Source organism: Argentina silus (genome assembly GCF_951799395.1).
Source record: "Argentina silus genome assembly, chromosome: 10".
NCBI classification, from domain to species: Eukaryota; Metazoa; Chordata; class Actinopteri; order Argentiniformes; family Argentinidae; genus Argentina; species Argentina silus.
The window spans coordinates 7,571,749-7,599,738 of record NC_139664.1 but is presented as its reverse complement, the minus strand read 5'-3'; the positions used below and the strand labels follow the sequence as shown (position 1 = coordinate 7,599,738).

Below are 27,990 nucleotides of genomic sequence, written 5' to 3'. Positions count from 1 at the left end.
ATTATTCTCTGCAGTGGATAAGGCGTCAGTGAAAAGTGTAGGAGTCGAGAAACTTCACGAATGTAAATACACACTGTACTGAGCTACGAAAAGACTGACATTTACGCTACAAAAAACGGTTTAACTTTCCGTTCAACATGCCTCGGAAAAAGCCATTCAGCAACAAGCAGAAGAAGAAACAACTGCAAGTGAAACGGGAAAGAAAGAGAGGTAATTAGCTAGCTGGCTAGGTGCAATGACACCTGAAAGTGTGCTTCCTGAAAATGTTAGCATAGCTTGCTAGCGAGCTAACTAGCCAGCAGAACTGAGAGACTTATGTGTCCCGATCTGCTTAGCTACTAGCTAGCTAGACAACTACGATGTTGTCATGTGTGCGGATATCTTCTTCACGAATGTCGATGTCATATTCAGCATAAAAAGATAACAGTCTCGGGGCTTGATCATCTAGCACAATTATTTCAGTATTTTCATGGGGGGTCGCTAGCTACCACACAAGTGTCAGCATGTTAACTTGTCTAGCTAGCCATTAACTCTCTGCTCTATGTTTTATTTGATCACACTGAGGATACATTACGTCCCACTAGGATTTGCTAAAAGTATAACTAACTGAGGCTCAGTGACTACCTAGCTAGCTTACTATAATCAAAGCCACAACAGGTTAGGCTATGATGATCTAGCCTGGGTACATATTTGACAGCCCCATTAAATGAACTTGCGGTATTGTCATCTATTAAGATGTTCCAAGTTTTTATCTGTTTGTTGCATAGCATTACTGTCCATTGTCAATGGCAAAGGTAACTTGTTTTCACTACCCTGTGTTGTAATGTGTGACACGGCTCTACTGCGCAGACTCAGTATCGAATTATGTAATAGTAAAGAAATCTCAAATTGAAGGTGTTTGGGATCACAACCCACCCTACACTGTGAAATAGATAATTTCAGTAACTTTATCCATTATTTTACCCATTGCTTTAATCATAATGTATAGTAAAATAATGCATTTGAAACACTGACATGATTTGAAGGAATATTAATGAGAAATTAGAGTGGGACTCACCGACTCATATTTAACAGAACATTTCTGTATCTTATGTGGAGTTATCAAGCGGGGAGAGTGTGAAGTTTCAAGTCTCAAGGCTCCTGTAGATTCTTCCTCTACAACATCAGAAGGATATGTCCATTCCTCACCAGAGAAGCAGCACAACTTTTGGTCCAAACACCAAATCGCTCGCCTTTGACTACTTCGCCTTTCATTTGTAATCCCTCGCCTTGACTACTGCAACGCACTCTTGGCCGGACTCCCCACCTCCGCCATCAGGCCTCTGCAGCTCATCCAGAACGCTGCCGCTCGTCTGGTGTTCAATCTCCCCAAATTCTCCCATGTCACCCCCCTCCTCCGCACCCTCCACTGGCTCCCGGTAGCAGCTTGCATCAGATTCAAGACCCTGGTGCTCGCCTACCGGGCGGCAAAGGAAACAGCCCCTCCCTACTTGCAAGCAATGGTTAGCCCCCAAACCCCTGCCCCATCACTCCGCTCTTCCACCTCGGCTGCCTGCCTGGCACCGCCGCCTCTACGTGGATGCAGCAGCCGCACCGCTTGGTCACGGCTTTTCACTGTCCTGGCGCCGCTGGTGGAATGACCTTCCCACCACTGTCAGGACTGCAGAGTCACTACCGATCTTCCGCCGTAGATTGAAAACCCATCTCTTCAGGCTACATCTTAACAGTCCCTCTTAAAGACCTCTTCACCCCCACTACCCCCCCTGTACTAACCCTAACCCTTGAGACCTCTTCACCCCCACTTCCCCCCTGTACAAGTTCTCTCCTGTTAATAAAAAAAAGGCTTCTGGCATTACGACTGCCTATGGCCCCTGGTGTGAGCATTGATTACTTTGTCTTATGATGACTGTTGGATAGATGATTCACTTACTTAAACAAATGTATTTCTTGTAAGTCGCTTTGGATAAAGGCGTCTGCTAAATGCCATAAATGTAAATGTAAGACAATTACATTGTATTTGGAACATAAATTGAACTGAAGAAATGTTGTGATAGGACGTTTGGTGCCAAGATGGAGGATAGTTTATATCCTCTGCATATCTAACCAGTGCTCTCCCCCCCAGGTGAGCCAGGCTCTGGGCCGAGCAGCCGCAATGCCAGCGTGGAGCGGGGGATGGACCGGGAGAGACAGTCAGACACGTCAGACAGCGAAACCACAGATGTGAGAAGGATAAACCAGCAGCCCTCTGTTAGAGAAGGCAGATATGACCCCAATAGGTGAGTTACCATTGCTCAGTGATTCCCCAATGGACCCAATGGGTAGTTCCTCCTTGGTTAAAGCTTAAGTCTGAGTTCTTGATGGAATGAATGTTTTCTTCATAAGGTAGGTCACAAGAAAAGTAGAAAGTCACTACTTAAAACTTTTGGGAAGTATAGGTAACATGAGATTACCTGCAGAGTGAATAATTGTTTTATCTGATATCATTAATATTACAGATTCAAAACATGTAATGTCTGGCACAGTTATGAGCATTGTGCAGTGAATGCTTGGAACAAAATCAAGGGTTAATGCAGGACAAATTTAATTAGAACAATGTGTCTGAGCGTGTAGATATAAAAAATTAAAAGAGGCCGAAAGAGACTAAATTTAAGACAACCTAGAACATCTAGGAACATAAGATGAGAACTTCAGACACTTAGAGGCCGATGGTAAATTTTGGAAAGACCAAAAAAACGTTTACACACACGTGATCTCATTACCCAGACCCTTAACCTTTTGAGAGAATAATTCCTGCCGTGTGTCAGTGGTTATGGGCAAATCCTGCTTATAACACACAACTCTCTTACAATGAACCCTACTCGCCCCTCTTTTCATTCAGGTTCCGGTTGCACTTTGAGAAGGAGAGCAGAGAGGAGGTGGAGAAGAGGAAGAAGGTGGCCAGGGAGAAGGTTCTGGAGACGGTGTCAGAGAAAGACCTAGAAGTCGACATCAACGACATCTACCCCACAGAGAAAGGTTGGTCTGGACCCTCCTCTCAATGCTGTTACTACGAATTGTGTGTATATATATATATATATATATATATATATATATATATATATATATATATATATATATATATATATATATATATATATATATATATATATAAGGGCGGAAATAACCTTTCTGCCAAAACAGAGTTGCATCATCCATCTGGTCCGATGCTACTAGTGGTGATACAAAATTAAGCAGATGGGACACATGGTGGGCAACTGTTTGATGAACAGAATGTTTGTCAATTCATTCAATCCCAGGTCTCGCCTTCCCACGTCGACCGCCTTGGAATTATGGGATGAAACGCGAGGAGCTGCTGAAGAAAGAGGAGAAGTCGTACAGGGAGTACCTGGCAGACCTGCACTCCAGAAACCCACCAGGCTCCCTCAGCCATTTCGAGCACAACCTGGAGGTGCATAAACCCTTCACGGACCCTTAATGTACCATATAACACCCTTTATAGACACACCCGGCCCCCTCTGCTCCCTCTGACAACCCTTCTCCCCCTCTCTCCTTTCCCCCCCCCCCCCATCTCTCTCTCTCTCAGACATGGAGGCAGTTGTGGAGAGTGTTGGAGATGTCCGATGTGATCCTGCTCATTGTGGACATCAGGCATCCGGTGGGTAATCTCATTTAATCTCGCCATTCAGTCGTTATCTCCACTCACCAATGATAATATCATTACATCAATTTTCAAATACACAGGATTGTCACAAGGTGGAGACACAGACACAGTAAGCGGTGCTTAACTCAGAGTCAGTCAATATGTCAAACCCTCACACGTATTTTGGATAGAGAAACTACTCTATTTAGGGCTTCCAGACTAAGAAGCTAAGTGAAATTCTCAGTCTTGCATTCCAGGCAGGCTAGAAGTTACGACACTTACCTCAAGTGAATCAAAACTGTAGTGTGTCCCTATCCAGAAGGAAAAGATAAGAGGGTTGGTAGTTGTTTTTCAGACCATGTATGTTTAGCTGAATTTGACCTCTCCTTGCGTGGCCCCCAGGTGCTGCAGTTCCCCCCGGCCCTGTACCACTACATCACAGACGAGCTGCAGAAGAAGGTGGTCCTGGTCCTCAACAAAGCAGACCTGTGTCCCCCTCCTCTGGTGCTGGCCTGGAGACACTACCTGTCCTCCCAGTTCCCCCACCTCCACACAGTCTGCTTCACCTCACACCCCGGACAGGCCTACAGTTCAGGTGACTGAGCAAAGGGGACAGAGGAATGAGAGAGAGAGAGGGGGGGGGGGGGGGGGAGGAAGGAAAGAGAGAGTGAGAGCAGAAGGGACAGAGACAGTGTTAAGAGATGTTGGACACACTAAATTGAGCATGTTAATTGAAACAAACTTGGCGTCTGATCTGATGCACTTGTTGAACTGTCACCAGAATAACCTCCTGTCTGTCTGTCTGTCTGTAGTGCTTCAGAAGAAGAGGATGAGAAAGGGTGGATGGGGGCAGGCTGGAGGCCCCACCCACATCCTGAAGGCATGCCAGGAAATCACAGCTGGTAGAGGTGAGACTCTCGTTAAGTGAACCTGTGTTGATATGACCTCAAGCATAAGGGTGCTTGCTATGCTCCCTCTTACGTTAACCCCCTCTCCCTGGACCAGTGGACCTGTCCAGCTGGGAGCAGAAGATCCAGAGGGACGCGGTTGCCGAGCGGCCAGATGGAGAGCGGCCAGACGAGGGGGCAGAGTCGGTGCTGGTGGAGCACCATAGTGATGTGGCCATGGAGCTGAGCAGCCCCTCCCAGGAGCTCTACAAAGATGGGGTTCTCACGCTGGGCTGTATAGGTCAGACATTTTGCTTGTATAGATGAAAAGCCAGTGTGACCCACTGGAGATTGAACACAGGTTGTCCATGGGACTCAATGCTGTGTTAGCCCACTCCGCTAAAGCCAGCATGGATGATGAAGTGATCCTTCTGATTCTTATGTGATACCTCATGTGTAGACAACCCTCCTTAGTCTGTCTCTGTGAAGTGTTGAAGCACAGACTGAACTGTTCTCATCATTTGAAATGGCTCAATTGCCTTCTTCTCTCTCTCTCTCTCTCTCTCTCTCCCTCCCTCCCCAGGTTTCCCTAATGTGGGTAAGTCATCAGTGTTGAACAGTCTGGTAGGGAGGAAGGTAGTGAGTGTGTCTCGGACCCCAGGCCACACCAAGTATTTTCAGACCTACTACCTCACCCCTACCGTCAAACTGTGCGACTGCCCCGGATTGGTCTTCCCCTCCCTCGTCAACAAACAGCTACAGGTAATTGTGTGTGTGTGTGTGTGTGTGTGTGTGTGTGTGTGTGTGTGTGTGTGTGTGTGTGTGTGTGTGTGTGTGTGTGTGTGTGTGTGTGTGTGTGTGTGTGTGTGTGTGTGTGTGTCCTTCCTCTTAAAATCAAAGATATATGACCATTTATTAAGGACAGGCTGTCAGTGGAGAAGTTCTTGAGGAAACTTTGCAACTGAAATATTACTTATTTAGATATTCTCTTTTCACAGTATCAAAGTCTTCAAGGCAATTTTAAGGCTACTTTTGAGAGCCACCTCTAAAAGTCTCCTCCATCAGGGAAAACCTTTAATTCAAAATGAATTTATACCACTTTTCCTTGATTTGTCTCCCTCCCTCCATCCCTTCCTTCCTCCCTCCCTTTCTCTCTTCCACTGCCTCCTACAACTCATCCCTAACCCCCATCCCTAAATCTCCTCTGCAGATCCTGGCAGGTATCTACCCAGTGTCTCAGCTCCAGGAGCCCTACAGCTCGGTGGGCTATCTGTGTGAGCGGACCCCCTTCCTCTCAGTGCTGAAGCTCATACACCCCAGCCTGGAGGGAACCCAGCTCAAGCACCAGCAGGCAGAGGAGAAGCCCGGGGATCACAGCTGGACTGCCTGGGACGTTTGTGAGGGTAAGACCCCCTCAGACTGGAGGTTCCAGATGTATTTGCTCCAGGAATTTACATTGTCCAACCAAATAAAGAAAATGTATGTTTCCAGCTACAACCAGTGACTCTATCTCTCTCTCTCTCTCTCTCTCTTGTCCTTCTCTCCCTCCCTCTCTCACAGCCTGGGCAGCGAAGAGGGGTTATAAAACAGCGAAGGCGGCTCGTAACGACGTGTACCGCGCAGCTAACAGTCTCATGAGGCTGGCCATCGATGGCAGGCTGTGTCTGTGCCTCAGACCGCCAGGATACAACAACCAGAGAGGTAACAGGCACAGTTGTACAGAGTTGGATTATTTTTTAATGATGCTTAACTACCGCATGTTCTAGGCAACCATTATTATTAATTATCAATTAAGCATAATTAACACGAGAGAGAAGCACTTTTATCACCATGGGGATGAGAGATGGATCTATGGAAGAAATATGAAAGGTGAGAATTATTGATTGATCATCTACAGAGCAGTGGGAGTCCCACGAAGGCCTGACGGAGATCATCACTCTGCTGGGAAGAATGGAAGAGGAGGGGGCAGGAGAGAGGGATGAGGAGGAGGATGGAGAATCCAGCTCAGAGCCAGAGGACGAGAGGGACAGAGACGCGGACGATGATGAGGATGGAGATGATGAAGATGAGGGCTTTAAGCGCCCATCGAGGAAGGAGGGACCACCATCTAGCCTCACCGTGAATATGTACGATGTCCTCCGAGAAAACGAATGCGAGTGAGGGAGGAAACGGAAAAACGAGTGGGGGCTGCAGAAGGAAGTCTCTCCATCCCTCTCTTCTGCCTCGCTGCCCCAGTGCGCTTTCATTCCTTTTCATTTCTTTGACTTGCATTCCTTTACCGTCTTCCCCTGCACCTTCACACTCTTCTGACTCATCCGTTCATCCCTCCATCCTTTCCTCTCCATCTACACTCCTCTCATTATCATCATCATCATCATCCCTACGTGCATCTCATCTCCATCTCCATACTATCACATAATCCAATGGGGCTTCGGTCTCTGTCTCCATCTCTCTTTCTCTCTCTCTCTCTCCTTCCCTCCCTCCCTCCCTCCCTCTCGCCTCCTTCATTCATCATTGTAACCGCACGTCTCCCAAAGGACTCTGATAATGTACAAAAGTTTCATTTCTTTCATGCTGTGCCTCTGCTCTGCTTGTTCACCCATGCAGCTGTACTTTCTCAGTATTACCTCTAAGTTAGGATTGCATTTGGTTTGGTTTGATTTAGATTCCTGCATGTAGAATCGTATTATTATTTTTATTTCCCTTTAGCCGGTAGGTAGGGGCATTGTGATGGTACAATCATTGATTGGTTTTCAATCTGTTTATTGATAAAGTGACATCACAGCTGAGATGCCAAAGGTCAGATGAGTTCATTGCACCACAGTCTTGAGTGGGATCAACAAGGATTAGACAGTGGTGATGATGTCATTCACTGGGACTTCCAGTTAGCTCCCGGGGCAGATGTACTTCCCCAAGAATCTTTATGACATCAGCGTCTAATCTTTCTTTGTCTCATTCTGGACCACAGCATCATGTCAGGACTTTGGTGAGGGATTGGGGGAATGTTACCATATGGAATGGATAGAATTTGCATCAACTCACCACAATTCAATGTTCATGGAATGTTGCCTCCAATGGGAATCATCAATGTAGTAGGCATTTTGGGGGGTGGGGGGGTGTATGGTAAGATTCCTGTTGTGCTGGACTATAGATGGTTTGATATGTAGTGTTATAACTACTACAGAAGAATGTCATAACTTGCTGTTGGAGACTCACTTATCCCAGTCCAGCTGTATCCACTGCTGTATCATGCAAAGCTGTGGGTCTGCCTGACTGACCGTTCTCCTGTAACCCAGAGCCACAGATGGAGAGAGATTGACACTGCACTTTCCACTTAAAAAGCACACAGATACTCTTATAGGCCATCTCAGTATTCCACGGCAGCCATGTTGGCATTTCTTGGGCAATGTTGACCAATGTGAAAGAAAAAAATAAAATAAACCCAAGCACTCACTGGACCGCCTAGAATAAAGAAAAGAAAGAATGCTCAAATGCTCCGGCGTGGCGTCCGCCCTCGAAGTGAGCCAAATTCTCTCTGATGTATGGCTCTGCTCTGAAATCCCCTCAGTGCTGTATTATAGTGCTCTGTCGTACCTCATACATTCAGTATGTTGCATTTCACTCTGAGGGAACACTACAGCACAGCGCTGTGTTACCATGTAATACGCCAAGATGCAAGCGCACACACTGGTCTCTACCAACGGTACTCGATGACACACTCCGACACTACTCTAAGGCTTCAAACTCAATGGAGATGTGTTACTCTTTTTGTGGAATTACTAACACTGACATGTACCCGAGTGTGTTGTGAAGAGTTTGAAGTGTGTGTGTGTGTGTGTGTGTGTGCGGGTGGGTGTGGGTGTGCGCGTTTTTGCTGCATTCCTTATTTCATTCCTGGTTTGCCCAAATGACAATGAACTGGACTGCTCTCTGCAATAAAGACTAATCCATTGAACATACATGGTGTCTCTGTGTTGTTATGATCACTGTCTATTACTTTAAATGGGTGTATATATGAGCCGGCTGAATGTTTCATCTCTGTTGTGTGTTCTGTGGTTTTGTGCAGCAATTGTCTAGCAGCTGGCATAGAAGGAGGTGAAGATCAAGTGAACCAGTTCTTCATGGTAGAATAGAATATGTGGAGAAACACAAGTACTATCCGATTGTCCAATTGGAACAAAGGAATTCTGTTTAGCCGTTTGGGTGCATAAAGTATGTCATGGCTATTATTACTATTACTGGCATTTAGAGTCACAATTTCAGTGGATCCTTTCCATAGATATTGCCTAGTTGACTTCACATGAACACTCAGAGCATCCATGAAATATGTCCCATTTGAGAGGATATAGACTATATCATTGTCCAGTGTTGGGGAAGGTACTCAGAAAATGCATTTAACCAAATTACCAATTACTTTACAATTGAAGTAGTTAAACTACACCAAAGCTACCCTTGAGAGAAATATAGTTTGTCAAACTAAAGCTACTTTGAAAAAGTAGTTCAATATATTGAAACTACTTCATGAAATTATACAAAATTAAGAAACATGACTGCAAGAACAGTTCGCTCTGGAGAGGAATGTTAACAGGATTTATTACACAGAGGTAAATTGTTGAAACACTTTGTAGAACTTGTTTCTAGGCCAATAACAAATGTTTTCCTTATCTGACACTGAAATGCTGCTCACATGCAACACACAGACCTGTGTTGAATTTAAAGATAAGTATTCGTAGAACTAGACAATGTCTTGGTCTTTTCCGGTAATCTTGCTGCAATGCATCCATTTCCTCAGATTGTTATGGATGTATCCTCTGATCACAACAAAAACCACAATGATAATTATTGATAATGTCATTGTCTATACATGTAGTGTATAGGCTGTTACATTGACACTGTCTGTTGGATCATTCATACATCGTCGTCATAGACGCTACAGTTGGCAATGTTAATGTGATAGGGACGTTTATCTTGTCATGCTCTTCCACCCACTGTGGACACAAATCATATGGGAGTATAATTCCTTGTCAGAGAGGTGACATTTGGGCCCCAGTTCATTTGCAGATAGCTGGTTTCCATTATTTTTGGGTAGACAGAAAGTATGTTCAATTTAAAATTGTGTCAGTTTTACACTGTAGTGTAAAATATTGCTGCAAAACAAGGAGCATGTTTTTGTGTTCTCCTGTAAAGACACTATCTGCAATTGATTGAATTGGGGTCTCTGTATGTTTATGATAAGGGATTGTTTTTGTTCATGATATTCACAAGTGGTGGATATCTTTTTGAGTTGCATATATAAACTACTTATACTGTACTCATAGTGATAAGTGATTTGTCTGCAAAAAAAGAATTCCACTTGGAATCGTTCCTGATTGACGACCGAAGCTATGAGCAGCCTGATTTCCTCAGATTGGACTTTAATTAAGATGGGGGGCTGTAACCTGTATGGTAGTAATTACAGTCACACAGGAAAGCGTTCTCAGATTTATTAGTCCATGACACCATAAATTTAAAAACTGTTAATTAAATTCTGATGTGTCAAATGTTTTCACTGCCAGTATTGGTCACGCCAGTTATGCCCATGTGGTTTTAATTTGTGTCCCCCCCCCCACCCCCCGCTAAAACACACAGGGGAAGACTTTTCTCATGATGTAAGAAGGCTCTCAAAAGAACCCCCTCATCCCCCCCCCCCCCTCTCTCTCTCTCTCTCTCTTCTACCTTGTGCTTGTTCTCCAAGTGCCCCATTCAAACGAGTGTGAGACCTACTGGTAATTAATTGGTTTCATATGAGAGGCAGAAAATCGGCAAAGCACAGAAACGGTGTCAAGTCTGGTTGAAACAGTCCCCTGAGAACAAAACACACACACACACACACACACACACACACACACACACACACAGGCGGGACGGAGTAAAGGTGTGGGGTGTGTAATAATTAATAAGGGCAAGGGTATGGGGGAACAGTAAAGGCCACAAGTGCTGGATAGGATCAGAGTTGCCCAGCTCTTGCTAAGGGGACACTTATGGTTGAAGCAGAGGGCCCCCATAGGCCCAATTACAGTACGACACCTGAAATTAACTGAATCACCAACAACTGTGTATCTCAGATTACACAGCTGGCATGTACATCTATGTGGTCACTAGAGGGCTACCTTGTGTTACCATTGATCTATTGAATTGTTAATGGTCAGGTGTGGCTAGCTCATTGTACACTGAGTTCTCATTTGTGGTGTTAACAGTGTGTATGTGCAGTATGTGCTACATGATACCACACACACGTCACGTTTTATCGCCTTTAGAAAGGTGTGTCAGACTCTCTCTCTCTCTCTCTCTCTCTCTCTCTCTCTCTCTCTCTCTCTCTCTCTCTCTCTCTCTCTCTCTCTCTCTCTCTCTCTCTCTCTCTACTGCCCTCACACACACACAGACATGCACGAAAAGCTTTCAAACATAAACACATGCACAGTCACACTATTGATACACACAGACCACACACACACATACACACACACAAACACATCCATTATGTGATTTACAGCCATGCAGTTGTTCCTGTCTGCTTCCGAGTGCTGCTGTGTGGGTGGACAGCCTGGCCTCGGCCCTACAGATTGGATGTCCTGAGCTTCTGGTCTCAGGTTTGTTTTCACTACAGCAACACCCGAGGACCAAACAGAGCACGGGTTGAGACGAGACAGAGAGGAAGACACTTTAGAGACGCACCCAAAACTGTTACACTGGGGGTGGGTCTCAATAGTCTGAAGTGGCTCCATCTTTTCCTCGGAAAAAAACAATGGTGGGAATTTGATTTCACGTTTTACCTCTCTTCTTATTCCATGTCAGTGCAGATGAACGAGAGGAGACAAGGAGAGGTAGCCATTTACAACTGTTGAAATGCTTCCATTGAGAGAGAAGACAGCTTTCCACAAACTGGGCCTCTAACCAGCTAAACACTCCACACCCACTTTGTTGGTTTTGTGAAAGGAACACAAAGGAGTCATAAATGAGGTTAAGCCATACAGCTAAGGCTTCAGCACATCAGGTTGTCAACAAAGAAGACTGATCTAATATCATGTCAACCTGTGGTAAACTAGAGGACAATACATGTCAGCTTGCATGTCACAGAACACTTCCCTATATTTCCTTCACAGGTCACAGTATTGCAGCTTTGTTTGCTCAAAAGACTTACCCTTCACGTGAAAAAAGTCTGCACTATTTGACAGAGGGCATCATTCTAGAAATACAAATACAGTCATTGTAAATTAAAAGGGTTGAGATGTCCGTTCAAATTATATATATAGTCATGTCGGCTGCATATACTGTTATTTGGTCTGTGATGTCACTTGTTTTGAGGCTATGAGGTGTATGTCTGGGTCTCTGACTGTGTGTGTGTGTGTGTGTGTGTGTGTGTGTGTGTGTGTGTGTGTGTGTGTGTGTGTGTGTGTGTGTGTGTGTGTGTGTGTGTGTGTGTGTGTGTGTGTGTCGGTGCTTGAATAAGTCCCCTTCGGTCATTGGCGGTGTGTGTGTTTGTCTGTGACCCTGTTTGTGAGTTGGAGTCCATGTGTCAATAGGTATTTATAGCCTCGTCTCTCACCGCATTGCAATGGCACTCATTCGCACCCTTCTGAACCGCCCCTACCCCCACCGGCCCCCCACCGGCCCCCCACCCCTCCACCCCTCCACCCCCCCACCCCTCCACCCCTCCACCCCTCCGATCAGCAACAAACATTCACTCTCACTGGGGAGGAAGAGCTAGGCCAGCAACAGTCTGTCTAACTTTAAAAGGGCGAGAGGGAGAGTTTAGAAACAAGTCGAGCACAGTGGCGGAGCGGGGATTGGACTTTGGTAACCATGGAGATAGAACCCTCAGGCAGAGGGCTCAAAATCACTTGAATGACTAATCACATTCCTTGTTTCCCTGGTTGGTGAAATTGGAACATTCAATTTTCAGGTAGTTCGGATTCGGGAGTCCAACCATGTTCGCAAACAGCCCCCTTGCAGACGAGCAAGATAGTTGGTACGTTTGAGATAGACAGTCGATGACTGAGCTACTGTTGGAGATGATGTAAGTGGAAATAGGGTGGTGGTTCGGTCTCAACTGACTGGATAAATTAAAGGACATGTAATTGGTGAAGACAATGGTTCCAGGACCAGACAAAGTGAATTAGGGCACATCCGATGGTGATTATGGAGTAATTCCCAAAGGGCTATTGTTAGTGGAACAGAGAGAGGAGAAGAAAGAAGGGACATTTTCATTCAGGGCAGTCAGGGCAGGAGCGGAGAAGGAGTGAGGGAGGGAGGGAGGAAGGAAGGCGGAAAAAAGGAAGCGAAACCCAAGAGGGGTTGGAGTGACAGTTTGAACAGGGGGCGACAGTTGTGGGAGAGCCGCCCAAATGCCATAGCGACAGCAGCAGTCCCCCTCACTGAGCTGAGGGATGTGTGTTTTTGTGAGTGTGTGTGGGGGGTGTGTGTCTGTGTGTGTGTGTCTGTGTGTGTGTGTGTGTGTGTGTGTGTGTGTGTGTGTGTGTGTGTGTGATGAAAGAATAGCGGGGGATTTCTGAGAGGGGGTAACACGACACCCAAAAGAAGTCTGCCCCCCACCCCCACCCCACTCCCAGCCAAAAGGAAGAGGAGACACAAGTGCAGGGTACAGCTGAGCAGGTCCCCTGAGACCTCCTCAGTGTGTGAGGGGTCATCTGGAACGCCCGCCTATTGCCCCCATGCCCCTCGCTGTTAAGCTCCCTCACACCCACCCCATATCTCTCTAACACCCCACAGCGCAACACACAACCCACACAATGCCTGGGCCACTGCAACACTGATCCAAGAGCAGAATCAACAAGAGACATACGTTGGTAGTGATAGAGAGAATGGTGTCAAACCTCTTCATAGAAAGCTAGATTCATTTGCTCAAAGTTATATGCTCCCTAAGTGCTTTTTTACAAGATGGACCATGCCATCCCTCTTTAAACACCAGCACTCAGAACTGGCATTATTGTGTGAGTGCAAACCACTAGATGCTATACCTACTATGTCTTATTGCAAGTCCCTCTTTAGTTTTTTTTCTGTTTCATTATATATGTGCTGTTTTGTATTGTTCTCTGTTTGTTAAATGAACAAAATCCATAATAAATAAATGTTTAAAAAAAAATAAAAAAGAACTGGCATTAATTGTGCACTCTCTGCTAACACATACACACTCACGGAATATTCAGGGTGGAGAACAAGGGCCAGGTCACAGAGTGCTGTGGGCAGAGTGAGAGGTGTCTGCCACATTTTTTCCCACCGAACACCCAAAAGAAAGCTCAAGGGCCCATGCCGCCCACTGTGACCCCCACCCAGGAACCTCCCCCCGGGGCAGACACTGACCCAGCGACCCCTGACACCTCCACGGTACCCAGAGCCTCTCCAGGGACCAATCAGGTATCACCCACCCCCAGGCCTATGACACTGATACTGACAAAGCACAGACAAGTCATAGTAAACAGACGCACGTACGCCCACACGCACACACGCACACACGCACATGCACACTCACACTTACAAACACACACACACACACACACACACACACACACACACACACACATACACACACACACGCTCCATAGTAATGCTGAAAACTCTCCATTTCAGAGGTGACATTGAAGGGATTCAAGAACTGAGAGTTGGGAGCCCTTGAAAGGAGGGGAGGGAGGAAACAGTCGGACGTCAATACTACTGTACAGTCAGTCTGTGCTTTCAACAGGCAGCAATTGATAATTTGAGAAATTCACAGGATTCATATATTTATGACCAAGGAGAGAGAGAGAGAGAGAGAGAGAGAGAGAGAGAGAAGATGTTTCAGAGGGCTGAATGCCTGGAATGTGAGTTTATGCCGGTTCCCAACATTCTGAAGTCTTGGCATTCTGGAACTGATCTGTGTTGTCAGAATCCTGGACCCCTTTACAGCTGTCAAACCATGACAGGGGGCGGGTGGGGGATATGTGTGTGTGTGTGTGTGTGTGTGTGTGTGTGTGTGTGTGTGTGTGTGCGTGTGTGTGTGTATGTGTCTTTTGTCTTAAATTCCTTTGAGAGAGACACTTTCGGTTCTAATTTAAATTCATAGACCGAAGTCAAAGAGGCAATAAATTGATAGCATAAATTCAGGTTGATTAATTATGCATCACTGTCAACTCTCAAGAATTGATTGATCTCTTGAAGAAAGTTTGGATTAAAAGTACAAATTAATAAGACACATTCTTATTTTGTACCCAATTTCCTCTCTGAAAAGACTTTCTTTCAGCTGACATATACTATCAATTAAGGAAAAATGTCCCATTTAAAAGCATACTTTTTTCTCTGCTCTTTCTAGTGATGTTCTCTGGTGACATCTATTCTTTCTGCTCTCTGAAGCCTCCTTACCTTTCTTTCCCTTTCGGACTCATCATCATTCTACAACTTGAACTTCTCTGCTCTCTCTCTCTCTCTCTCTCTCTCTCTCTCTCTCTCTCTCTCTCTCTCTCTATTACACACACAAACTCTCTCCGCTTCTCTCAGTGAATTCCTCACAGGATCAGACCTGCTTTTTATGCTCCACTGGTTTTGACTCAAATAAGCGAGAGAATCTGGTGTGGGGGGAGGAGAAGGAGGTGAGGTGACAACACACCAAGATGGTATGGAAACATGAGGTCATTTTGTTAGAGGAGCAACGAATAATGTCAGAAAGATAGAGAGAGGTAAAGAGAGACAAAAAGAGGGAGAGAAGGCTGCGACAAAGAATGGCAATAATGGAGGTCATGACATTTGGAGGGGGTTTGCAGTTGCCCCGACAACCAACAAAGCTTAGCCGGCTGGAGGAGGAGCCCAGAAAAGAGACTAACAGCGCGGGGGAACCAAGGAGAGCCACTAGCAAAGGAGAACATCATAAAAACCTTTATGTTGTTATAGAAAGAAAAGTAAAGACGAAGAGAAGATAAGCTTGAGGGACATGCAGCACCTAATATGTGATGACTGTCACACATCAGCTTGAGGTTCTTTCACCTTCGTAACATTTTCAGTTGAACATTGTTAGAGGTTTGATCAGTTCCAGAATGCCAAGGCTTGATCATCATTTGCCCCTCCAGTAAAAAGAAATCAAAGACTCTTTTGTGGTCACGGTAAGATGCTGTGAGTAGGCCTAGAGTATATGAAACAAACGCAGCAACCAGTGAACATACATAAATCATGTCAGTGAAGTGACTATATTGATTAAAAGAGCAGAGGGGGACCCAGTTCATGAGTGCAGCTACAAAGTGCTTTATATGAAACACTTGGATTTGTGGAAGGAAAGCTTAATCATTAAACATGGAGAGAGAGAGAGAGAGAGAGAGAGAGAGAGGAATTTGGATGCAGACTTGGGTTTAGCATGAATTGAAAGCTGGTGATAGAATGTTAATGATATGCAGGGCCTGTCTATGCCAAATGAAACTCAAGCTTTACTATTCATGAGGACAAAGAGGGAGAGAGAGAGGAAGAGGGAGAGAGAGAGAGAGGGATAGAGAGAGAGTAAGTCAAATGTGAGTGAGAAGTGTATATTTGTGTATCTACGTAGTACAATGATTTATTGATGTTTTGTAGGTACAGTTATGTATTACTGCTTGTTTCACATACACACACACACACACACACACACACACACACACACACACACACACACACACACACACACACACAGTGAAACTTTGTGGTGAAGCCAAGCTGCAGGACACAGGCAGACAGAGCGTATCGGTGGTTCAGTGACCCTGTTTACCTAAGGAGGGGCACTGTGTTTGCTAATGACCTTTATTGTCCCACACTGCTGATTGAGTGCCAGCTAAAGTTTCTCTCTTTGCCGCGAGACACGGGCAAGTGCTGACACATAGCTGCAGAATACTCTCCCTCTCTGCCTCTTTGTGTCCTCAACTAATTTTCATGCACTGAACAGCTGCATTTCTGACAGTTGTTGGCTTCATTTCTCCCCTTTTCAGCACAATAATCAGTGATTGTTGTATGTTTCAACTGTGTGAGTTGTGAACATGACTTATTTCTCTTTTTCTGTTTATATCTTCCTCTGTGTGCTTCTGTCTCTCCAAAGGATCCCATTTTCACAACTGTTAGAGTCCAAAGTACTGTGTTTTAGTGTGAACCCTTCAATCACAGTCATTATAGCTCAGGGGTGTAATAGTATACAGTTACAGAAGCAAACTCTGTAATAATGTTTGCTTTTGAGGTAAATACAAAGAGAGAGAATCCTATGTAGATGGTCTTGGCAAAAGCAATGGTGAGTGGATGAATGAAGTGTGGACAGATAAAGTGTTGCTTTTGATATCATAGAATGAAGTGTGTGATATTCTGAAAGCCATGATAGAGTTACAAAGCAGGAAAGGTACACTTTGTTACAAGCAAGGGGTTAACGAGATGTTAGGTAACAATACCTCTAGGCTACTTCTTTCCACTGTATGTTATATTTCATATTCCAAAACTCTCTCAATTCCTGTAACAAATACAAATCATTTTCTCCCAGGGGGCTCACATCACATTTCATTTACAGCACTGTTGTCGGGTCACGGGCCCCACCCAATGGAAGTTCTGATTGGCGGGTTACCTAGTATAATATTTAAACAAGCACCTGGCTCGACATTGTGATTGGACACAGCCAGTGCAGTTATGTAAATGAGCACCTGGTGGCGTTTTCTGGTCTTGCGGCTGAGGTTGGGGCAAGGCGCTCGTGTGCGAAGTCGAAGATCGAAGCCGGGCACAGAGATAAAGGAATCGACGCACAGAAATTTTATGTTAACGGTTTTCCAATCTTCCTCTATTCTCAGTGTGAGGACAAGCTTTTTATTTTAAGCCTGACAAGTGTAAGATATAGAAGTAATTGTTTTTGGACGTTCTGTGTCGAATATTTTATTGTTTTCAGAGTTTGTCAAAGGTCGAACGCGCCGCGCAACAAATGTAGGCAGCTTTGGATTGTACCCGTGTAGCCGAATAGCCTAATTTGGAGGACAGTTGGAAACATAGCGCACGGATATTCACGAGCATAAAGTCATTTTAGAAGTTGGAGTTGGTGTCAAGGTTTGCACAGTTCTCTTTGACTTTTAGGTGAGTAGTGACAACGACATCTAATGGTGCTGCATTGTGAGGTTACATATCTTAGTTGCCTATAACTGTCAATAGTAATGCAAATGCCAAATCACCGCTCACTCATGCAGACTGTTCGTAGTGATGTGTCTCGGAACATGATTTATTTTTGTCCATTTGTCTGTGAATGGGTATTTGTAGGCTTATGTCAGTCTGTCTGACTCTCACTCTGTCGATTGGCGTCAAAGAGTCTCGATGTCAGCCGGGGAAGGCTGGCTTGGACACCAGCCACGGCTCTTGGGAAGCGCATAGTGAGGTGTAACGTTGCGTCTGCTTGTTTGTGTGGCTGTTAGATACATTGTATCACTCTGTAACTATAAAGTTACAATGTTACATTGTATCATTCACTTCCAAGTACCAAGTCCCAGCTATATTGGTTACATTGTATCATTCACTACGTATACTGTCACAGTGTCAGAGTCTAATTACCCGACATAGTAGGTCAGAATATATACATTTCTTATTCTTAATACACTTAAACTTGTTCGACTCTTCTAAGATAACTGGCATAGCTAATGTTATGATGAAACATAATGGCCCAGCCTAGGCTTACTTTACTCTACCACAATATCACAATATCATCAATATCATGATAAATAACCTCTTAGTGCCATTGTTCACTTAGGCCTGCTTAATTGCCCAAGTAGTCTGTTAGAGGAAAACACTCACAAACCTCGGTTGGTTTAAACACAATAAATTCTACAGATGCCGAACACTAAAGCTTTAAAGGCGCAGTGGTCCTTGACGCAAAATAAATGGGTCAATAAAATGTCCAATGTTTACGATTACCTCATAGCGTCCAGGTGGCCATTGTCACACCGAGATGGAACACTGGAGTTATTAACCCCCTGACCTCACCGCGCGGCAGGTGACCTGAAACAAGGCGGAAAAGCTCGAGTTTCATCCTTGTGGAATACACCACTGGAGTGCAATCAGTCACTAGAAGAAACACTAAAAACAACCAGAAGTAATGCCAGAAAAAAGAAACATGTTTGCATAGAAAACATGTGCATCCTTTGGGACACAGCCAGGCACTAAAGCCCAGGGTTTTCAAAAGAAACACATGTAGAGGAGGAGGATGAGGGAGAAACATTTGTGTTTGCCCCCCAAGTATCATCTGTATGGGGATGGTGATAATGAATGCATCATGTTATGGTGGATGGACGATCCTCTTTTTTTCAGAGGAAGATAGGATTAATTCAGGAGAACATGATGTTGCTGTGTGTGTGTGTGTGTGTGTTTGTGTGTGTGTTTATGGGTTTGTGTGTCTGTGCCTTTGTGTTTGAAGCGGACCATAGATGGAGCCACAGAATAAACACTAGGGTTAGGGGATGATTGTGGAGAGCGGGTGGGGGGGTTTCTTGCCTAGGGGGTTTAAATGCTACATTGGGGGGTAATAGTGCTTAATGGGGGGCGGGTTAAGGTTAGGGTTGGCGGGGGGGGTCGCTCATGGTTCTGTCCAGGGGGTTGGTCGTACTGCTCAGGGGGGTAGTGGCATTGCTGAGTGGGGGGTTGGTTTAGCTTGCTGTAGTTTTGTGAATAGATAAAAAGGCAATAAAGGGCCCTTCTGCTTCTATCTCCTCCTCTGTTGCAGCAGTGGCATCAAGTGAGGAGGAGTGTTGTGTTGACAGAGAGTCCCTCTGGGAAGCACAGATCTGTTGTATCTCTGTCTAATGTGAATTTTGGATGCTAATTCTACCAGCACATCCCATGAGGAAGATTGGCCTTTTATAGCTGGGTTTTATCAGCTGTTGAGAGGAAACAAAGAGAAGTGATTGATACTGTATACTTTGATACGTAGAACTTCAACATGTGAGTATACCACACACACAAACGAGAATCTCTTGTTCTGATTTGAGTTGTTTAGTATTTCAGTTAAAGTGGGCAGGAAGGTGAGCATCCACGTGGTAATAGAGGTTGTCTGTGTGGTTGTATCTGCATGCTGCCTGAGGGATGGTGCAGTTTATCAGTGAGAGATCTATTGGAGACATTTAAATTGTATGAAGGAATGAAGCGGTGTGGCTAACTATCTCTAGAACAGATCATTAATGATCAACAAAAGGGATATGATAACTAATATCATTACAATTGTTTGTTGTTTAGATTTGAAAGCTGTGCTCACTGGGGTTTTTCAGGGGATTTTCTTGACAGTCAAGGCATAATGAAAAATTAATTATTAAAAGCACTTAATTTAGCTACTGCAGTCCTATACTCTATAGTGAGATTACAGCAACTCTTTTGGTAATTAGAATGTAATTACTTATTTGTCCATGGTAACTGCAGATAAGTCTACATATAACGATGATTAAGTTGCTTTGAAAGGAGACTGGCCCAATTTAGTTTCACATTAACATTAACATGTTAATGACATTGTTGTACTTGTAATCACACAAAGCAATGTATTTTCCATGGAATTGCATGTTTTATGTGTTACAGTATGTATTGTAAAATGAATAAAGGAGAAGCTAATTGTATCTGCTCACACTCCAGTATGTTAAAAAGGAGTACAAAGGTGTTACTTTGCACTTTTTGTAAATCATTATGGTTCAGTCTCCAGTACAGATACACTGGTTAATCATTGACCTCATTGTTTAGAACAGCATTGCACTCTGTCTCAGGTGTTATTTTGCATTTTTGCACTTGCACTTCTACACCTCCTTCAGGTGTGTTCAGGAATGTAAGACGTCATCCAAAAGAGAAAAATATACTTTCACCTCTGTATGCAAATGTACTTCTGAAGCCAATATTGTGGTCTACCATTGACTGAGATTGAAAACTTGCGAGCAAGCAGTATGCAAGAAATTTTTCACAATCTGTCATCTCAGATTTAAACCAACTGAGCCTTTTAATGGAGTGCAGGGCACCAGTTATCCATAGTACTGGGTTCTGAACTAATTGGTTCCCGACAGACAGGAGAAGGAACCTCAAGATCAACAGAAGAATTCAATAAGTCCAAGGACACGGTTGCTTCCACAAGCTAAGACAAAGTAGCCTTTTAAGGGTAATGCTACCCAACGAGGGATTGGTTGGTAAATCGTTTATCTCTCGTCCTTAACGAATTTCCCTTCGGTCTAGACAGCCAGACGTCTCAATCCAATTTGTTTGACTTGTCTCTCATGCACTCTGTTCTAGAGATGACTGTCAAAGAGGGACGGACAGAGAGAGAGAAACTCATTGCATAATGGACAGATCTGACAGATCTTGAGCCCTATTTGATCTCCATCTCCTTCCCTCCTCTAGATCCCACCCCAACCCCATCCCGCTAGCCTTCCATTCCCCCCTCCCATCCAACATACCTTTGATGCTGTAATTGATCATTCCGGCAATATCTCTCTCCTTATCTTCCTCTTCATCTTCCATAACTCCCTCCCTCTCCATTCCCTCTTTGGCTGCTTTGAAGCAACCCTAGATCATTCATCCATCTTTCCGGCATCCTCCCATCGCCCACCTCTTAATCATCCACCCCGCCCCTCCTCCCACCCTCCCTTGCGTCCATTAATCTATCTGTTTATTCTCCCTCAGAGGGAGACTAGATAGATAGTGTTGCTATGAGCAAACTGTTGGCCAAGGCTGACATGTTTGAATGAATCTGTCAGTATATCTTATGTGGTGATCTCTCATGCCTCCACCGCCATATCATGCTAGCATAAGAGTGCACTGAAATTCCTCAGTATATGCAGCTGAAGAGTAGTGTATTTAGGTTGTTCATTTTGGTGATTTTAATGAGTATTTGTGCCCTAAAGGCATTTCGATACAGTATATATGCATACAGTTTATTACTATATAGGCCTACAGTGTATTACTATGATAGTTACTTTGGTACTGTGTATTAGCTTAGTTATGATGTTGTATGTTGTGTTTAGTTCAACATTGACCTATTGTGTCCTTGTATTGTATTGTATTATTATGCCTTGAACAGAACACAGAAAACACAATGGGCTACTTTGAATACCCTGGTCATATTGTTGTGGTGTAGAGGTATTGTAATGGTGTTATTTAAGTGGAAATAAAATGTCAAGGACTCATTTTATATACATAATTCACTCGATTTGTTTTGCATGGTCAGACTCTGTGCCCTAGCAACTGTCTCTCTGCAGTCTCACAGTGGGTTATCTGTGAGCTCAGCCTATAGTACGATGTAAAATGGAAACCTCCACCTCAGTAAAACCCCAAATAATGAGCTCCCTCACTCTCTACTGTTTTTCACACCTCAGTGTTTTTGCTTTAGTTGCTAACACACACACACAGATTCTTGTGGTGCAGTATCCCTCCAATAATTACTGGTAGCTTCCGGCAGACTTTGAAAGGTCTTGAAATCTTTTGAAAAGAAACTGCAATGTTCAACATCAAAGCTTGCTTTTTTAATAAGTCTTCGTTTCACCTCAATGAATGTTCCCTGTAACGACATCCATGTTGTGAGGGTGGCCGTCACACTTTCCCTTCCAGGGTTTTGGAGGGGCACATTAGGACCAGGAAGCTGCTGTGTGAAGTATAATTTAGGTCTTTTTAGGAGGCCTTTTTTCACAAAGCAAGAGGGATCAGCCGATGCCTGGGGGTTGTAACAATGATGAAGGGTGTGTGTGTGTGTGAGTGTGTGTTTGTGTGTGTTTGTGTGTGTGTCGGCTAGAGTTTCAGCTAGTGCCAGACTACGTTAATCAGGTCATCAAGAACTCTGTGTGTGTGTGTGTGTGTGTGTCTGGTCTGGACTGACATTACACAGCCCAGGGGTGTCTTAAGTGTCCTCCTCAGTGGTCATTTATTAGTCTTGATGAACAGGAGAAGTAGCCCTGTGAGAAGGAGAAAGTCTGTTTTTCTCACTCCGATTCAAAACGCTGAGCCTCGCAGAACACATTCCGGTTCGACCTGCTCTCTTTCTCTCCAAGCTATCCCCCCTCCCTATTCCCTTTCCCCCCTCTCCATTTCAATAGCGAGTCATTGGATGAATAATTCTCACCCTCCTGCTGCCAAGGCCCTGTCTTTGTCTAACGTTCACTCTATATTTCTGAGTCAGACTTCTAAATATGGAAGGCCCCTCTTCACCCCCCTTTCTCCCCCTTTTCCCCTCTGTTGTGGACCAGCAGTCCGTTTTCTCTCTGCCCATTGTGAGAGTAGCACAGTCCTGCCACATACTTCTCCTTTCTCTCCCCCCAAACCCTCTTTTTCTCACTTGTCCTCTGACAGGTGGTGGTGAGACAGTGTAAATTGAGTTCAGGGAGTCGGCCTGAGGCATTCCCTGTCACACTACACCCTTAACACAGCCCTCAGAAGTCCACTTGGTAGTGTTAAACTAGCAACATTGATATATATGCACTGTGCTGCCAGTGTGTCATATTAGCATGCCAACGCTGTTACTGATTTGTAATATACACGTTTCTTACACTATACAGTCTCGTCTTATACCTACAGTCTTATACTTAGCGCTGTATTCAATCAAACCTGCTGGTTTTGCTGGTCAAATGTGCTCTGTTCAAATGAAAAAAGATGGTTTGTAATACAACTAGGTTTATGACGTGAGACAGAAAGAGCCTTGACAGCTTCTTAAGACTCCTCAGATCCTTGTGACTGCACTTGTTCCCATCTTGAGATAAGTTGAGACAGGGGAGAGAGAGAGAGAGAGAGAGAGAGAGAGAGAGAGAGAGAGAGAGAGAGAGAGAGAGAGAGAGAGAGAGAGAGAGAGAGAGAGAGAGAGAGAGTGAGAGAGGCCTAATCATCCATTAGAGGCCCAGAGCAAGCAGAGGCAGCTCCCCCTGCTTGTACCGACATGTATCAGCCCTGAGAACCGAAACAACACGTTGGCAGTGAGAGTAAGACCCAGCGTTCCCTTGGGAACACAGAAGACTTTGACACTGTGAAAACCAGACTGGCATGTTACCGTTACCAAACGGGAGACCCGACAACTTGCCCACTCCCAGGATCAAGTGAAGTGGCTAGCTGTAGCTCAATGGCCTTATGCTAACTTGAACAAAAAACTAAGTTAGTCCAGTTATGCATTCATTGTTTTGTGTTGATGTTCACTAATGGCTGCTGTTGATGGCCAGGCTTCATTTCTCCACACAACCTGTGGTAATCAATCTCCATTCGTCTCTGTCTGCTGCTGTATGTATGTAGACATGCTGCAGAATGTGCAATCATAGTAATGCAGCTCTTATGGAGTGAGAGGGCCAAGTTGACCAGCTCCCAAGTATGAAGTACTGAGTAAGAGGCCGGGAAAAGGGGGAACGTACTGTAGTTACTGAAGGTTTTACTCCCTTATGATTGACTTATACTTGGCCTTCGGCATATAATGAATCTAACTTCATTACTTTAACGTAACTTCATAATCTTTTTTTTTTTTTTTTTTTTTTTTTTTACACTCATGCCTCACTTGATTCCTGGGTCTTTATCATGTAAATCTTTTCTGTTGGTTATGAATTCTTTGCTCACAGCCGTGTTGGTGTACGGTGCAAGTTTGTGGTGTTGGCAGTCTGGCGTGGTATATGTCTGCCCTGCCTGTGTGGAAGGTGAAGTGTTGATTGTGCGTTTTGGAAAGGAGAGAGCTGTCCTAATGAGTCATGCCACACAAAACCAAAGCCAAACTATTCCTGGAAACCAGTCTTTCTTTTCACTCACTTCTTTCAAAGGTGACTCACTTCTCCTATACTTATCATCTGGTTTTTACCACCACTTTCTGTTTTTGTAACTTATTTTGCCCTTAGAAAATTTAAAAAAAGTCAAATGTCACTTTCACTCTTGTCTCATCCTGCACCACCATCCTGTCAAGCTCATCTCAGATTCCAAAGCCGTGACTGTCTCTTCCTGGTATTGATGAAGTGGCTGACACACTGTATGACCACATGACAACTCACTGACCCATCTAGAGATACAAAACAGCTCAGCACACAACCACACCCCTTGTTTCCTGACAGGTGGCATCATTCCTACACAGTGTGTTGTCGTTTGAACATTAGGACTGTATTGAAAAGCAATGCACCACACTCCTAGGCTTAGAGGAGGGTCCCCACCTCCCAGGTATTGTAGTTTCTATTGTATTGTAGATCTCTGGGAGGGTCACCATCTCCGATAGAACTCTCAGGACTGGGGGGAATGGTTTAAAAAAACTTCAAGGAAGGCCAGAGGAAATACTTTGAGGAAGGAGAAGAAAATGCCCCCTGGTAAAGGAAATATTTTGTGGATGATGGAAAAGCTTCTCTCAGAGAGCAGCCCCTCAGGACCAGCATTTGGCTAACAACATCCCTAAATACACTCTTGAAGACCAACATCTCCCACTCAGGAAGAGTGCCTTGTCTGCCTTGACTCAGCCTTAAAGTACCTTGTTTCCTCGACTGATGCTATCGCACACTTGAAGTGATGTGAAGGTTAAAAGGTGTTTCCTTCTCTCGAGGACTCACAGGATGGGGGTGCCTGACTCCCTCAGTCTGACGGAAATCCAAAAACAAAGAGCTCACTCCTCTCAGCCTCCCCAGTGGACATTACTCATGTCTGACTGAGGAGAGTTACTATATCCTCTCTCTGGCTCTCTCTCTTTCTCTCTTCCTCTGGCAGTGGTCATGGACTCCACACGATGAAGACAACAACATGGTGTAATATAAATGGTTTACAATCAGCCCAAGTTTAGCCCATTCTGAAGAATTAGAATGAGTAGAACTGGCATGCCAATTCAAAACAACGTATGTGGTATGTGTCTAAGCTTATTGTTTGGAAACGGTGGTTGACTTGTTGTTCAATTATACAATTAGACAATTAGACAATTATATTCTACTTAAGATACAAATTAAATACATTCAGTGCCAACTTGAAAGCTCATTTTCCTAACTCTCAGAGGCATACTTCAGGAACTGTCACAAGAGTCTTTATGCTTCCACACTCTCTCATTCACTCTCTCTCTGTCTGTTTTTGTTGTGTGGGACAAAGACAGCTGCTCATAACTATTCATTAGCACTTCTGGATTACTCTATACAAATTGCTGGAGTGGAGATGGAAGTTAGATAGGGACATACTATCGTTAAACACTGTGCCTGTGGGCTCGCTTCTCCCAAAACACTGCGGCTCCTCTCCCACTGAGCCAGAACCACAGCTGTTCCAAAACACTTGACGGTTCCAACAATCTTCTTGGGCACTTCGGTTGGTTTTACAAGTGTTCGTTTGACTTTACTTTGTTGTCTTTTCTAACCCCTAAACTTCAGAACCTGGTGTTTTGTGTATTCCTTTTCTCCCCCTGCTAGTTTGGTGTCAGCTAAAAAGTTGTATCTGTCTGGGGATCAAGTTAATTTACGGTCAGGAGTGGTTACCGTGGCAATTCCGTAGGACTGTTGACATAGTCAACAGGCCAGCGGAGATTCTCAGCTCTGATTCTGCATGCTTAGGTTTACTGTAATCCAGTAAGCCCCATATTTCAACATGGCGTCATCTGGCATACACACCGTTTCTCACTCGTTGGGAAGGCCTGGATGTTTTCTCAAAACAAACTGTCTGTCTCTCTCCCTCTCTCTGCCGAACACTTGCACCATGTATCTGTTGCCTAGCGCCTGTCCCTTGTTCTGGACAGCTGCACTGGCTGGCTATCCCTGAAATCTGTGCCACACACACACACACACACACACACACACACACACACACACACACACACACACACACGCCAATAATTCACCCTCTCTTCATCAACACCCCCCCCCCACACACACACACACCCGTGTCATCTGGACTGCTCCCTCGTTCCATCCTTATCTCCAATCCTCTATGCCTATAACACTCTTCACTTTTTTCCCAAACATTCCCTCCCTCGCTCCCCCTCCTCTGTCACAACAGCTGTGTGTCAGCTGTCAGTTTGTGCCAGTGTAGTCAGAGATGAAGCAGAAACACAACACAGAGTCTGCAGAGAGCACAGGCTTGGCCCTCTCCCCCTCTCCCCTACCAGCTGTCTTCCCCCCCCCCCCCCTTCACCCCCTTCATCATTAGGTTTCTCTCCCCCCCCTTAGTTTGGGCTACTGGACAAGCTCCTTTGTCTCTGTGGGCATGCACAGCTCCAGTCCCTCTTAGTGTAAGCATGAACACAGGACCCCATCCTGGCATCTCTGCACTGCGCTCCCTGTCTGGATCAGAATTGATTTCAAAAACCTCTTGATGACATTCCAGTTCATCCATGGAAATACCCCTCGATACCTCAGCGAGCTGCTGCTATACCTTACCTTTTATGCTCGGCCGCCCCCTGCCTCTGGAATGTACTCCCAGACCACCTGAGGGCACCACAAACTGTAGACTCTTTTAAAAAGTGTCCTCTTATTAAGAGTCTTAAGGATGGCCTTCCATTAGTTTTAGCTGTGTTCCTTGTCCCTGTCCTTTGTAGCGTCAGCTGTGTTCTTGTTTTTATTTATTATTATTATTATTATTATTATTATTATTATTACTGGTGAAGCGCCATTGACTTTAATTAGGTTGAAGCACAGACTTAACTGTTCTCATAATTGCAATAGCTACATTGCCTTTCTTATCCATCTCTCTCTTTCTCTCATTATCGAACTTCATTATTCTTTCTTTCTCTCTTTTCCCCACACTCTCTCCACCTATTTATGTCTCTATCTCATCAGCGTCTCAGGTGCTATGTTTAGGGCAATTAGGGCTGCAGGAGGACTTGTGATTAGTGAGGTGAAAATTACATGATTGACATTTCTAAATGCTGAAAGAATAGAATGTACTGTGGTGAGAATAATACAGCTGGCTAATTATACCGACTTCAGTTGCCTGATTGTATAACCTTTTAAAAACAAGGCAGAGACTGACAGTGTACCAGGTGGCACTGTGTCAAAAACAATGTTCTCTTTGTTATTGTCTCTCTCTGCTTGCAGAGTGGGGAAATCGTTTGGGCCTAGTTCTGGGTTTCCCTTGTGAAGGGTTCTGTGACAAATGAGAATTTGAGATGAGAGACATGGTACCCAAATCCAATGGGCTTGGTTGATTGAAAGAATTGTTGACTGAGCTAGTGAGCTCTGTAGTCCTGAGACTGAAGTGTCTGTGTGAAGGTGATTTCCCCACCCATCACTCTAAGCCTGAGGATTTTGTTCAATTTCACTGGGTGCTTATCAGGTTTCATTTCAACAGGAATGGACAAGACTTCAGCATTAACTCACAGGGAGAGCTACTGTGTGGAGACCGAACCTGACATTTAGATGGAAATCCATCCAGGGACTTTCACCCTGAAGAACAGGCTTTCATGCCGTCTGTAACCTCTCTAATCCTCTCTCTCTTTCTCTCTCTCTCTCTCTCTCTCTCTGATAGGTATGCCTGTGGTCGTCAGCGTGTCCCCGGACAGGTAACCAGGTGTGTCGCTGCTGCCAT

The 27,990-nt window shown here is 44.6% G+C and overlaps 2 protein-coding genes across 6 annotated transcripts in view; both read left to right on the top strand.

The window, feature by feature from the left end:
• Nucleotides 1-41: 41 nt before the first annotated feature.
• Nucleotides 42-8,472, top strand: gnl1 (guanine nucleotide binding protein-like 1). Of its 2 annotated transcripts, none has more exons than XM_083679515.1 (12): nucleotides 42-210; nucleotides 2,123-2,276; nucleotides 2,879-3,015; nucleotides 3,297-3,448; nucleotides 3,584-3,655; nucleotides 4,043-4,235; nucleotides 4,453-4,548; nucleotides 4,646-4,828; nucleotides 5,111-5,289; nucleotides 5,738-5,930; nucleotides 6,088-6,228; nucleotides 6,425-8,472. In XM_083679515.1, the coding sequence occupies exons 1-12, from the start codon at nucleotides 138-140 to the stop codon at nucleotides 6,685-6,687; spliced, it is 1,836 nt and encodes a 611-aa protein (XP_083535641.1). In that variant the 5' UTR covers nucleotides 42-137; the 3' UTR covers nucleotides 6,688-8,472. The 2 variants fall into 2 exon arrangements, with proteins under 2 accessions (XP_083535641.1, XP_083535640.1); XM_083679514.1 differs by having other exon boundaries at nucleotides 2,108-2,276.
• An 8,793-nt stretch (nucleotides 8,473-17,265) lies between these two features.
• The window catches only part of ddr1 (discoidin domain receptor tyrosine kinase 1), a 31,978-nt gene continuing 21,253 nt past the window's right edge, over nucleotides 17,266-27,990 (top strand). For all 4 annotated transcript variants that reach the window (XM_083678805.1, XM_083678806.1, XM_083678804.1 and 1 more), the window contains exons 1-2: nucleotides 17,266-17,619; nucleotides 27,931-27,990. The exon at nucleotides 27,931-27,990 is cut by the window's right edge and continues 95 nt beyond it. In XM_083678805.1, coding sequence (XP_083534931.1) covers nucleotides 27,989-27,990 — 2 coding nt within the window. In that variant the 5' untranslated portion in view covers nucleotides 17,266-17,619; nucleotides 27,931-27,988. The remainder of the gene's footprint in view (nucleotides 17,620-27,930) is intronic.

Coding starts and splice junctions, on each gene's coding strand:
- gnl1 (XM_083679514.1), top strand. CDS start 138: ATGCCTCGGAAAAAGCCATTCAGCAACAAGCAGAAGAAGAAACAACTG. Junction 3,656..4,042: donor TTGTGGACATCAGGCATCCG/GTGGGTAATCTC, acceptor CGTGGCCCCCAG/GTGCTGCAGTTCCCCCCGGC. Junction 5,290..5,737: donor TCGTCAACAAACAGCTACAG/GTAATTGTGTGT, acceptor TCTCCTCTGCAG/ATCCTGGCAGGTATCTACCC.